General features: G+C 40.7%; 1 protein-coding gene across 1 annotated transcript in view; it reads right to left on the bottom strand.

Annotated features, from left to right (window-relative positions):
- RNASET2 (ribonuclease T2) overlaps positions 1-13,125 on the bottom strand; it is a 38,999-nt gene that overhangs the window by 21,084 nt on the left and 4,790 nt on the right. The window contains exon 3 of the mRNA XM_048505267.1: positions 12,293-12,359. Coding sequence (XP_048361224.1) covers positions 12,293-12,359 — 67 coding nt within the window. The remainder of the gene's footprint in view (positions 1-12,292; positions 12,360-13,125) is intronic.

Genomic DNA, 13,125 nt, shown 5'->3' with positions numbered 1-13,125 from the left:
CACACATCTTTTATTTCTAATCGCAGGATCATTTACTCAAAAGCCTTAGGAGATTTGTTTGTCTTTTTTGTATTTTTCCTCTTTCCAATCTAATACAGGATTTACTGCCCCACTAAAGTCCCTCAAAAAATCCAATTGTCATATGTGTATTCTAATAGTAAATTTGTCAGCTTATCATAAAATTCTGATTTCTTAGTGTTGGGTGCATATATGCCTACTACCAACACTTTGGCTCCTTGTAGTTTTATTTCTACTCCTAAATACCTTGCAGACTCATCCTAAAATATCAGTTCAGATCTTAATTCTTGTAGCTACACCTCTCTTTTTCTTTGACATTGCAGCATGCATACATTTTCCCAACTGTCACATTTAAGACATTTTTCATCCTTTTTTCTAACATGGATTTCTTGAATACTTGTGATATCATTACACATCTGTTTTAAATAATGAAATACTTTCCTTCTCTTGTTGGCTAAATTTAACTCATTAACGTTGCACGTAAATTTTTTATAATTTATTTTTACACGACACATGTTAAATAAAAAGTTAAATAAAAATTAATAACAAAAATATGAAATGTATTACTTTTTAGCATCACTATGCAGTCACCATCATTAAGTTCTTATTGCTCCTCATGAGGAAATCTTGAGCTTTATGTACTGAGTCTCTATTATATTTCCTGGACTTGTAAGCGAACAGCAGTCTTTCTAGTTGCACCCATCTAAAGGTTATATCATTTTTTCAATACTTCTACCAAGAAATCATATTTCTTTAGTTTCTTCAGAATGTAAGCAGATATTATATCCTCCTCTACTTTCAATATTTTTGGATAAGTGTTTTTTAAGCATCTCATCTCTCATCATTTTCTTGGTGAAGCATCTGAGCATCTTTGTTTCTATAGCATACTTCAAATTAACTCTATATATTCTGTCTATTTCTTGTTCTGTGTCCTCCGTGTTTTGCCTCAGAAGTTCTGCCAGTGTTGGTACCATTCTTTTCCTTAAGTCTTCTGAGTCTTGTTCTTTAAGTTCCTTGAGTTTTAAGATAGTCTCCTTTTGTCTCAGTTCCACTACAGCCATTTATCTAAACTATTCAGTATATGCTTCTGGTTGGTTTCGTAACTTTCTTCTAGTTTTTCAACTTTTTCTGTAACTTCCTTTAAACCATCATTTATCCATTTTATGGCTATCTCTAATTTTTTTAATTTGGCCCAGTTCTTTTTGAACTTCCTGAAGCTTACTATCCAGCTTATTAAACCTCTCTGTATCCTGGAAGTTGACCATCAAATCTATTAGCTGTTCCAGTTTCTGATTAGGTTCATTCATCATTTTTTCTGGTGTCTTCACTTCATTCACACTCGTCGTTTTTGCAATGTCCCCCCCCCCCCGGAATTAGCCATTTATACATCATTTCTCAAAGTTTGTTTACTTTTGCTCCCCTTCTCATTCACTTCTTGCTTCTTTTGATGTGTGACACCCCACAGTTTGTTTATCTTTCTTCACCTTCCTCATCTTTTACTTCCTGCTTCCTCTATTCTAGAAGTTTTAGCTCATCAAACTCCATCACTCTTTCCTCCAGAGCCAGCCCCCCTCTGCCTCTCTATCTGGTCTTCATGTCCTTCATCTTTTATTCTTAAAGGTGGCTTGTCTCTTTATATCTTTAAGAACTTATTTTGTTAAGTTTCTATATCCTTATTTCAGAGAGTCCTTAATTTCAAAAGTCTTAAAGTTCTCTTTTTCTGCTCCCAAGGGGATTTACCTCTGTACTGCTTCATCATCATCATCATCATCAACCTTTTATTGGCATAAGTTTAAAATACAACAGGGAGGTTGAGGAGAATCAAGTTAAAATAAGTAGGTTCGAACATTTCCAGCGGTTAAAACAATAAATAAATAAATAAACTAAAATCTGTGACGAATCTGCTGTGCCAGCGCCAGAAATTTGGCAACGTCTAGGGATCTCTGAGGAGACTGATCACAAAGCAGAAAGAAGGATTTAACCTTGTCTGGTGAGTTGGCATAGTTCTCAGTGTATGGGTCTATATATTGTCTTCTAGATGAAGTATATAGTTCGCAATCTAGGAGGATGTGCTCGATTGTTTCGATGGCTTTTTGTGAGCAGGGACACGTTCTTTGTTGGTATGGGATCTGGAGAAATCTGCCGCTCAGGACTGCTGAAGGTAGGGCATTTAGTCGGGCTAGCATTAGGGTACGTCGGAGATATGGTGAAGATATATTGTAAAAGTACCTTGGTAGCCCTTTACTGAAGGGAAGAGGGTGGGAGCCCTCCGGTAAAATGCCCTTCATGTATTGAGTAGAAAGCAATTGATTTTCAATGTCAAGTAGCCTTAGCGACAGAAGTTTGACTATTTGCGCTTCGTCCATGTTCATGAAGAAGTCTAAAGCGAAGCCTAACAAATTAATTTTTTCCTTGATCAGAAGACTCCAAGTGGAGAGGTAGGAATCCGAAAGCATTCGCTTTGTTAGGCTGTCCTGTTCTGATCGGAAATGGAGGCGCAGCCAGTATCGAAGCGAGGAGAGCCATATACGTGTTTCGAGAAGATTTAGACCTAATTCCGAACATAAAGAGAGATGACACGCTGTTCGAAATTCCAAGTAGTTTGCGAAAGAAGCTAGATTGTATAGACTCAAGAGGCTTTAGATTATGATTTAGCCAGATTGGAGCGCCATACAAGGTTTTTGGGATCAGTTTGCCTTCAAAGGCTCTCACTGCTGCTGGGACGCATTGACCCCCTTGGGAGTAGAAGAACCGCCTAATTGCTGCCGCGCACTGATTGGTGGAGAGGGAGATGTGCTTGTACTGCTCGGTCCAATTCAGGTTATATTGGAAACGGATTCCCAAGTAGTTGAAACTTTTGACTTGGTCAATTCTGTTCCCACTGATAGACCATGCTGCTGGTTTCCACGCTTTTGAGAATGTCATGATTTTAGTCTTCTCATAGTTTATTTTAAGTTGATTACGTTCGCAGTAGTCTGCGAAGGCGTGGAGTAGACGCTTCAGGCCTATCTTGGTACGCGAGAGTAATACCGTGTCATCGGCATATAGAAGGGTGGTCAAGGGAGCGTTGCCAAGGATGGGAGGGTGAGCTCGAGCGGTTGGAAGGGAATTTGGAAGGTCCTGTAGAAACAGGTTGAAGAGTAGAGGGGCAAGGACACAGCCTTGCTTGACACCCTTATTAGAAATTATTTCGGGGGTGCATGGGCCGGTAGGATTGTAACGTATGCTGCAAGTGGTGGCAGTATAAAGTCTTTGGATGAGGAGAAGTAAGCGCTTCTCTATCCCCAGAGCACTTAGTTTGTTCCAGAGGAGTTGCCTGGGGATTGAGTCAAAGGCACTCCTCAGGTCGAGGAACGCAGCATATAGTCCAGAGTTCTTGGTTTTTCCATATTTCTCGGCGAGGTGCCTCAGTACCGCGACAGTGGTCGTGACGCGGAGTGGCCCTTGATGAAACCGATTTGCTCAGGACCAAGAACAGGAATGGCCCATTCCAGAAGTTTCTCGCTGGAGGTGATTCATGCATGCAGTTTCCCCTGGGATAGAAAGGAGGCTGATTGGCCTGTAATTGGAAGGTGTATCATAATTTCCTTTCTTAAAAATTGGAACAACAGTGGCCTTGGTCCAATCTTTGGGTAATTGGCCGCTATTATCAATTGATGAGAAAAGTTTCGCCAATATAGGAGCCCAGTTTCCGGCATAGTTGGTAAAGATTTCAGGGAATAGGCCATCTGGACCAGGGGCCTTTCCATGTTTGAGTTTTCTAATAAGGCGGAATACCTCGGTGGAAGTGACTCGAGGCCATCTGGGCAGGTCTTCAAGAGCAAGTGGCTCCACATCGGGTTGATTGGAATCTGGGTCAGAGAAGATTTTATTGTAGTGCTCCCACCATGTTGAAGGGGTGATAGAGGAGGCCGAGGTGTATGCGGTAGAGTTGCGAGAGCTGCCCTTGGAAACGAGGTTCCAAAATTGTTTGGTGTTCTTGGCATTGATTGTAGCAATCAGATCAGCCCAGTTTTTTTGCACCAATTGCCTCTTCTTTATAATCAGGGCTTTCTGGAACTGGGTTTTGAATTGTTGGTATTCGTCATACGATCTGGCAGTCGCATTTTCTAGGAAAGTGTGATGAAGGGCTCTGAGGTGTGCTTTCATTTGATAGCACTCTTCATCAAACCACCTGGATATTTTCTGTCCTGCAGCTGAGTATGGCACTTTGTTGGGAAGAGTGGCCTTTATCCAAGATGATAGGGATTCATACACCAACAGAGATCCTTCTAAGGAGGGGGTGTCAGACATTTTTTTGAGGGACTCTGACAGTAATCCTTCGAACCCTGCATTATCCAGAGCAAGTTTGCACCTAGAAGACCATTTGGTGCAAGGAGCCAGGATGGAAGGCATTGGCTTTGGTTGAGGATTTGCATAAGTTGTCATTGGGGGGGTAAAAGTCATGATTAGTTCCAGAGGTAAATGGTCACTTTCCGTTCTGTTTATCACCTGAAAGGAGGATATGGAATCAAGGAGATTGGGTGAGGCGATCATGTAGTCAATCACGCTCCTTCCTTTACGTGAGATATGCGTGAAGCTGCCTGGGTAATCCTGCTGAAATTTCTCATTGAGGATTATTTTATTTGTTGCTGAGCAGAAATTAATGAGTTCATGGCCGCTTTTGTTTGTTATGGGGTCTTGAGATACCCTCGGCAAAATGGGTGTTGTTTTGGGCGACAATGTCAGAGGCAGCTGAGAAGTGGGATCTGTTTGGCCAGTTCTGGCATTAAAGTCTCCGACTATAAGCAAATCCAGCTCTGGGTGTTGGCGCTCTAATTCCTCCAGATAGGATGAGACTCTTTCCCATTGAGCTGGGAGTGTTTTATGATCAACATTTGGCGGAACGTAGATATTAACTACTATTAGTTTGAATTGTGCCACTGTAAGTAGAACAGCTTGGGCCAGGGGCGGACATGTTGTTAGAGAGGTACACTTAAGGTCAGGATGGTTAGAGTAAAGGCAGCAGAGTCCAGCTTTCAAACGGCCCTTTTTTGAGGAGCGCATTCCCGGTAACACGTATGATTTGAAGCCGTTGTAAAGAATTGTTTCAGAGGACCATGTTTCTTGCAAAAAGATGATATCATAAGTGGTTAAAAAGTCTTTGAGGTCCTCGTCCCTGGAATTCTTTTGCCAGCCAGCAATATTCCATGAGAGGCAACGGAGAATCTGGGGTTCTGGTGTTCTGGATAGTCAGTCGAGGGGTGTGATTTTCTGTAGGTTATCTCCGATGTCATGGAAGATACACCCGTTTCCATCGGCAGGAGGGTTTTTGCAGGGCCTCGCCATTGATGGTTGATACTCCATTGGGGCTGCTTGTGTAGAAGGAGAGGGTATATATTGGAGCTCGGCAAGTTCTTGTGCCCACGATTTTCCTGCTTTTTTCCCAGCCTGGGCATTATTTAGAACTCGGCTTGACCATCTGTCTACTTCCAGCTCAAGGAAGGATGCTGCACATGCATCTTAGCCATCAAAGTCTGGGCTTGAAGGTTTCTTGTTTTTATCTGCTGGTAATGAGGTATCTAGTAAGAGGAGAGGATCAGAACCGTTGGCCGGGTCTCTTTGGAGATGGCACGGCTTTGCTGTAATCATACTGCTCCTTGAGGGGCTCAGGCATGTCAGATCTCGTCTGTTGAGGATGCCATTTTGCTCCTGCTGCTGCTCATGTTCCTGTTCCAGCCCTATCCCGTGAGAGTTTTGTGTATAGATCACATTTTCTTGCATTTCCTTCCTTACCCTGGGGCTGGGGGGCTTCATTGGGATCTTATAAGTGTCTGGGACCTTAACAAAATCCAAGGTGGTTTCATTCTTGGGTCTTAATTGGGTGTCTGAGCTCTTGTAGATTAGGGGTTGGACGATGGTATTTTTAAAAACCCGAGATAAAATCAAGCCTTTGGTTACCAGCCGAGCTCTGCTGCGGAGTAGCTTTGCAGGAATTCTAGATGAGTTGAAGGTTAGCAGGGCTCTTAGTTGATGGTTTTCATAGTCCATCATTTCTACTGAGCGTAGGTTGACACGGTATAAACTTTCTTTTAATAGTATACTGAGGTGGTGCTTGGCCAAGGAGGGTTCGCTCCAGTCAGGGACTATGCCTCTGTGTTTACCAATGGTTAAACATATTTTGTTGGGTAGGAGTGTTAGGTTACAAGTGTTCTTAATCTCTCTACTTTTTTGCTGAAAATTGGAGCTTGTGCCTTTAACAGGAGTGGTCTTTGAGACACTGAGCTGTAGCTCTCTTTGTGCTGTTGATTGAGCCTCTGTGCGTTCCTGGTTTTTGGAATCCATTACTGCATTCATTTTGCCATTTAGCAGCTTAAGCTCATTGTATATATATTCGACTGTCCCCACTAAGAGAGATAGTAGGCTGATTAATTCTTGTCGGTCTTCAGATACAGTGAGGTTACTGTCTGCACTCTCAGCTGTATTTATTTGTACATTCGGGACATTTGCTGTTTTGCTGGAAAGCATTTTTGTTTCAGTTCCTTCTGATAAACTTCTAAGGGAGCTCTCGTCTGCCGGCACTGACTCATTATCAGTTAGAGCCGTGTAGCGGTTTGCTACAGGAATTTGGAAGAAGTCCCGGATTTTTGGTTGTTTAGCAGTGGGGGGGAGTTTTCTTCCAGCTCTCTAGTCCGTTTTTTACTACCCATAGTGTAGTCAGAGCCTGAGAAAAACTCCCACAGAGGTTTAAGCTATTCTTCACAGAAGGAGTGGAAAATTATTGGAGGTTATGGGTAGTTAGTAAGAGGAAAATAGACAAGCCTTATCGGAGCAGATTTTCAGGCTGCCGTTCCTGGAGCACCGGAACCGGAAATCCCTCTGTACTGCTTTAGGAATATTTTCCTTAACTCTTACACTTAAAGCAAACAGTGGAGCTCAATGCCCCCCTCTCTTTTCTTTCCTTTGTTAGAGTAGGGAAAATTCTGCCAAAGTCTTACCTCATTCTTGAGAATCAAGAGAGCAATCCAGCCTCACCATATTTGAAGTTCTTCTCCTAGCAGAGTCAGTACTATTGAAGCTTTCCATTCCTCTGTTGTTACAAGTTGTTGTCTGTCCTTTCCTCAGCTGTCCTCCACTCACTTCGGTAGCAATTTCTTACGTCAAATAGTATACAGACTAGCCTCCAGCAGCAGTAGACTTGTTTAGCTCCACTCCCATTTAATCCTGGGAAGGTTAGCATAGTTTAGTCATTGCTAAACCATTTACTAACAGCAGAGTTTCTCTCCACGATGGAGAGACCTGCAGCTTCTTTGTCACCTGATCCAGAAGTCCAGTCACTGTTTTTTAGTTTGTTTTGCATTGATGCATGTGGTTTTATTACTGTTTTTCATATATTGATTTACAATTTTAATTCTTATATAATGTTATAAGCTACTTTGTAGGTCTACTGAGATAGAGAGTTGTGATATGTCTTGAGTTACATCTAGAAGAACCCCCCCCCCACCCTCAGGGAAGGATATTTTTTTCTGAGGGAATGGGGTATCAACTGCTTTAAATTTCCTGTATGGAGACAACCACTTGCCCAACTCCAAAGAGGGAACAAGATGGATAGCTAGTTGGATGACCCGAGTTGGGTCATAAAAGTTTGAAATGTGTACCTAGGATGCAGTATCTATGAAGGATTTCATTCACAAATTCACCCTGCTGTGACAATTTCAAGTAGGTAGTCATGTTGGTCTCCAGTAGTAGGACTAAACTGAAATTCTGCCAAGATTCCTAGGGTATACATTTTGAGAGTCAAAATGCCTTAGTCAGATACGAACCTAATGAAGTATCTAATGAAGGTACCTTTGATTCTCAAAACCTTATACCCTGGAAATCTTGAAGCCAGAATCTGGAACAAGAGAAGCGACAGAATGAAATCAGTCTTGGTCAGTCTCTGCTTTCATGTTCCAGTGGAAATTTATCCAGTCAAAGGAAAGGATGTCAAGGTAACACCAGTGACTATAAAGCTTAGATTAGCTTTAGACGTTTTATTTTCCTTTTTAAATTCTGCAATATCTTGTACTTCTGTGATATATTTGTGCTCTAGTAGCTAAAGTTTTATGTTGTAGAAAATAAAAGTTACATGCTTAGCTTACATTCAAGTACAGGTGAATAGCTGCACCTCAGGAGTACATAAAGGGAAAATGCCTATACTGATCAACAGAACACTACAGTTATGCCTGCTATCACAATGTATCTGACTGTGTTGTTCTCTGACAGGTCAATGCCTATGTGAAGTCTGAGATTCATGTTCAGGCATGTATGATATGTTTCTATTATCCTGCAATATTATCTGCCAAAGCCCTATATACCCCGTTTTAGTGTTCAAACATTTCTATGCTGCAGGTAGAAATTCAAGGTCAACCTTTTTGAAGACCTTGAAAAAAATCACACATTTTTGGCATCATAATCTTTATCAATAGTTCTTGTTTCACTACAAAAGTATACTTTCTGGAAAACTCTGCTAATTTCCACAAACAAGGCATACTTTTACTCATACAATAACCTTTTTGGCTCAGGCAAATGATATACTGTGAAACCTCGGTTTTCATTGCCTTTGGTTTTCATTGGTTTCGGTTTTCATCGATTTTTTCAGTGATAAATTTATCTCGGTTTTCATCGATTTGCCTCGGTTTTCATCGATTTGCAGTAAGGTGCAGGGGTTTGTGGAGAAAAATCACCCGGACAAAGCTGTTGCAGGCTGTGTCTGCAACTTGTTTAATGACAATGTCTTGCCCCATTTCAAACAAATCTTAAAGAGGCGTCAGAAACAGACCTCTTTGGACAGCTTTCTGGTGCAACATTGGTCCACTGGCTCTGAAGCTGGTCCTCGTGTTATTGTTTGTTACTGTTTTCAGCATTAAACACTATGTTTATTCACTAAAAATGTGTTTTTTGGGGTTTTTTTGAGTGCCTAGAATGGATTGACTGGATTTACATTGATTCCTATGGAAAAGTTTGCCTCAGTTTTCATCGGTTTCGGTTTTCATCGATTCTTTTTGGACGGATTACCAACGAAAACCGAGGTTCCACTGTACTGTAGTAACACAATATATCAAGCTTTGTTATAAATAGCTTTGTTTACAACAAGCTTTGTTTATAAAAAGTTTATAACAAACTTTGTTATAAATAGAGGAAAAATATGGCATTCATTAAAAAGAAACTTGTATTTCGAGTACAAGTTCAACAGGGAAATGTAAAGGGCCACAAGTGTTTTTGTCCAAAAGTTGCTGGCGTATTTGCTAAAGATTCCTGTTACACTTGATCTATTACAGATGTTTTATTCATTTATTGTCTGTCTCTTGTATCCTGTGCATTGACTTAACTGAAATCTTGTGCATTGACATTTAAATGAAATAGTTAAACCAGGGACACATTTAATTATGTTTCTGTATAAATGCACCTGCACCTGTATAAATGCACCTGTTGAGTTTTGGCTGGCTCCCTCCCAACATTCCTCTTCCATCAAGCCCTTTATGCTTAGCAAATAAAACTTAGTGCAAACACATTTAAGAGAAAGCAGAGGTTAAATAACCCAATCACACTTTTGGGGAACCTCTGCATTTCACACAATAATTAAATACACCAGCAACCAAAAAACAACAACAAATCTTGTGACAATACTGGAAAACAGACAGATGTGTGTATATTTATGCATATCCCTTTCTTACAGAACATGTGCTGCTAGATAGCACTCTTCTAGGATGGCTGACATCCCCAGGAATCACCTTAACTTCCATGAAGTCAGAAAGAATACTAGAAAGCCGTGAAGAGGCTGGCCACCAGCATCTCTTAGCCGTTCCAGCACCAAAAGATGAGACAGAATTCATGCTCTATTTGAAATCATTTTTTGAAAAAAATTCTATTGTAAACTGTCTTGGAGACCAATTACACAAAAGGAGAATTATACATACTATATAAAATGTGCATTACCCATATCTGATTACTCTTCCCCTGCTTCTTCCTACCAAGAAATCCAAACACTATTTTCTATATAGCAATATTACACATTGCTAGTTCTAAGAAAATCCCATTAATGTAATCATCTTCAAAGAGCAAACACAGGCCCCCTTCTGCACATGCAGAAAAATGCACTTTCAACCCACTTCTAATGCATTATTCAACTGTGCAGAATAGCAAAATCCACTTGGAAGCAATTGTAAAAGTGGATTGAAAGTGCATTATTTTGCATGTGCGGAAGGAGCCACAGAGACAAAAAAGTGATCAATTGGCTTGTCATGCCACCAGATTTAATTTGTACTAAGGAATACTACCCTGGATGAGCAGGGGAAAAATCAAATAGTTATGTTATATACATAAGAATTAACATGTCAAGGAGCAGATTCTAGCCTAGCCTTCTTCTAGCATAACCATTTTTCTATAGGAGAGCTACAAAATTAAAGACTGACATGCCATGACTAGCAACAGACAAATCTACAAACAGATGAAGTTTAAGACTTTGTGGTCTTGATAGTCCACAGCTTCCTCATAGCTAAAGTTACATCTAAGTATTTGCTTAGAAAGTGACAACCCCATAACTACCACAACTAGCAAATAGCACAACTGTGGATTAACAGCAAATTAGTTGGTAAACCTGTTTCTTCAAATTTCTGATAGACTTACGGGAACGAATGTTTCTCTATTTAAACAAAAAATATGTCACCCCCCCCCCCCCCCCAAGGGATCAGAAAGACTGGTCCAGCCTTTCTCACATGCTTGAGCTCTACATTTATGCATTATTTACATAGCAGAAACCTTCCATAATGCAAGCCCCTACCTACAGTCTGAATAATTTTGCAGTCTTGATATTTGCAAGCCCCAGCCTGCAGTCTAAATAGTTTTGCAGCCTTAAACTTTGACAAATTGATTGTTGTGGGTTTTTCGGGCTGTTTGGGCATGGTCCAGTAGGTCTTGTTCCATACGTTTCGCCTGCATCTGTGGCTGGCATCTTCAGAGGTGTATCACAGAGAGAAGTCTGTTTCACACTGTTACACACTGTAACAGATTTCTCTCTGTGATACACCTCTGAAGATGCCAGCCCACAGATGCAGGCGAAACATTAGGAACAAGATCTACTGGACCACGGCCACGCAGCCCGGAAAACCCACAACAACCAGTTGAATCCAGCTGTAAAATCCTTCGACAATACTTTGATAAATTGCTTCAGCAAGTGTAAATTGCCCAACAAGAATATGATCTGCAGCTGACAACTTTTCACTTATTTCTTTACATAAATAAAACAGACAGCTAACATTAAGTATTTTACATACAGCTCCAATAGCACCTTATAGACAGTTCTCAACCTTCCTAATGCCGTGACCCTTTAATACAGTTCCTCATGTTGTGGTGACCCCCAACCCTAACATTATTTTCGTTGCTACTTCATAATTTTAATTTTGCTACTGTTTTCTGATGGTCTTAGGTGCCTCCTATGAAAGAGTCGTTCAACCCCCAAAGGGGTCCCGACCCACAGGTTGAGAACTGCTGTTATAGACCAACAAGATTATTTAGAGGATGTTGTCAAGAGACAAAGTTCCCTTGGTCAGATCTAAGGTGCTCTGGACTTCAGGTGCTGCTAGACTGGAATCTAGATGTTCAACTGCAGACCAACATGACTACCTTCTGAAACTACTTTTATGCAACATTTCAGCCACAATGCATTTTAAATAGTTCATTTTTGTATTTCCCTCATTTTAATACCAAAAAAGCTTTGATGAAAAATTAAATGTTGGCAGGAGCCAACATCATGAGTCAATTTCCAAATTATTTAAAAAGCAGGGACTACCAACACATTTACCACTGGCATCTGGATCTTTTTAGTCCAACAAGAGATGAGTGAGGGCTCCCTTTGGATCTCTTGACTTGAAACACCCAGAAATCACTGGTGCTTCTGGGCATTTCTGACACACAGCCCATCCTTGTGAAAAGGAAAGGGTTGCCAGTGACCATGAATTGTGGCTACTCAGGTGCAAATCCAAATGGAAACTGCAGTTTAGGTTTTCCACAACCATATCCAAAATTCTAGTCAAGACGTCATTCTGATAATGCATAGATTACATAAGGTTAAATGTACAAGAAACTTGGCTGACTGCTAATGTAGTGTTGTGGCTACAGTAAGCATCAATAACACTCTCTGCTATTAATTCAGGGTGGAAAGTTACCCACACAAGATTGTGAAGGTAAGTCAGCTTCATTAATAGTTACTTTAACTTTTATTCCAACAATATCCCTTTAAAAGAAAGAGCCTTACCTTACATACAGTCACTGGCCAGTGATAAACAAAATACAATTTCTTCCAGTCATGGGAATAAGGTCTACTGAAACAGCAAAATAAAGATGTTATCTAATTACAATCAAAAGAGCTTTTGAGTAATGACACACAGTAAATAATAAAATAGGAGCTATACTTTTATGGAAATGGAAGTGGGCAGGATTACAATTCTCATGGCCAGCTCATGTTCAATTTGCTGCTGCTGTTTCTACTATTACCCCCTTTTTTAAGACACCCCCTCCCCGGATTCTCACAGCCTCCAGCACACCTCCCCGTCACTTACCAGCTCAGAGGGGGAGGGAGACAACGGGGACAAAGGTAGTTTGCACAGCAGTATTCAAACCTTTTTTTCTACTGAGAGTGATTTCTCTGGGCAGTCACTGGCTTGTATCTTAAGCTTCTTTTTCATATTACTACTACTACTACTACTACTACTACTACATTTGATAACCCGCTCACCCCCAAAGGGCTCTGAGCGGTGGTTCCTTAATTGTAGGAGCTAGGAACATTGACACGCTTTCTCAAAGTGATCTAGCATCATTCATTTCACAAAAGCTATTTCCCATTAAACTCTTAGGAATCACTCTATAAATCCTTACAACTGTTTTATCTAGAACCTAGATAACTGGTTATGGGTCATGTCCTGATCCAAAAACCCAAAATGTGTTTCTTTTCACTCCTGAGGAGAATCATCCAATCAGACAGATTACAGCTCACACAGCTGTTTCCAAGCTCTGCCTCTTAACTTCTCCATTCACTGTCAGTTCTCAGCTGTCTGAATTCTAACTACCATTTTTAGAATTCAATTCACA

This window comes from Sphaerodactylus townsendi, linkage group LG01, assembly GCF_021028975.2.
Source record: "Sphaerodactylus townsendi isolate TG3544 linkage group LG01, MPM_Stown_v2.3, whole genome shotgun sequence".
NCBI lineage: Eukaryota > Metazoa > Chordata > Lepidosauria > Squamata > Sphaerodactylidae > Sphaerodactylus > Sphaerodactylus townsendi.
The sequence above is the reverse complement of the archived record's forward strand: the minus strand, read 5'-3'. Positions and strand labels throughout refer to the sequence as shown.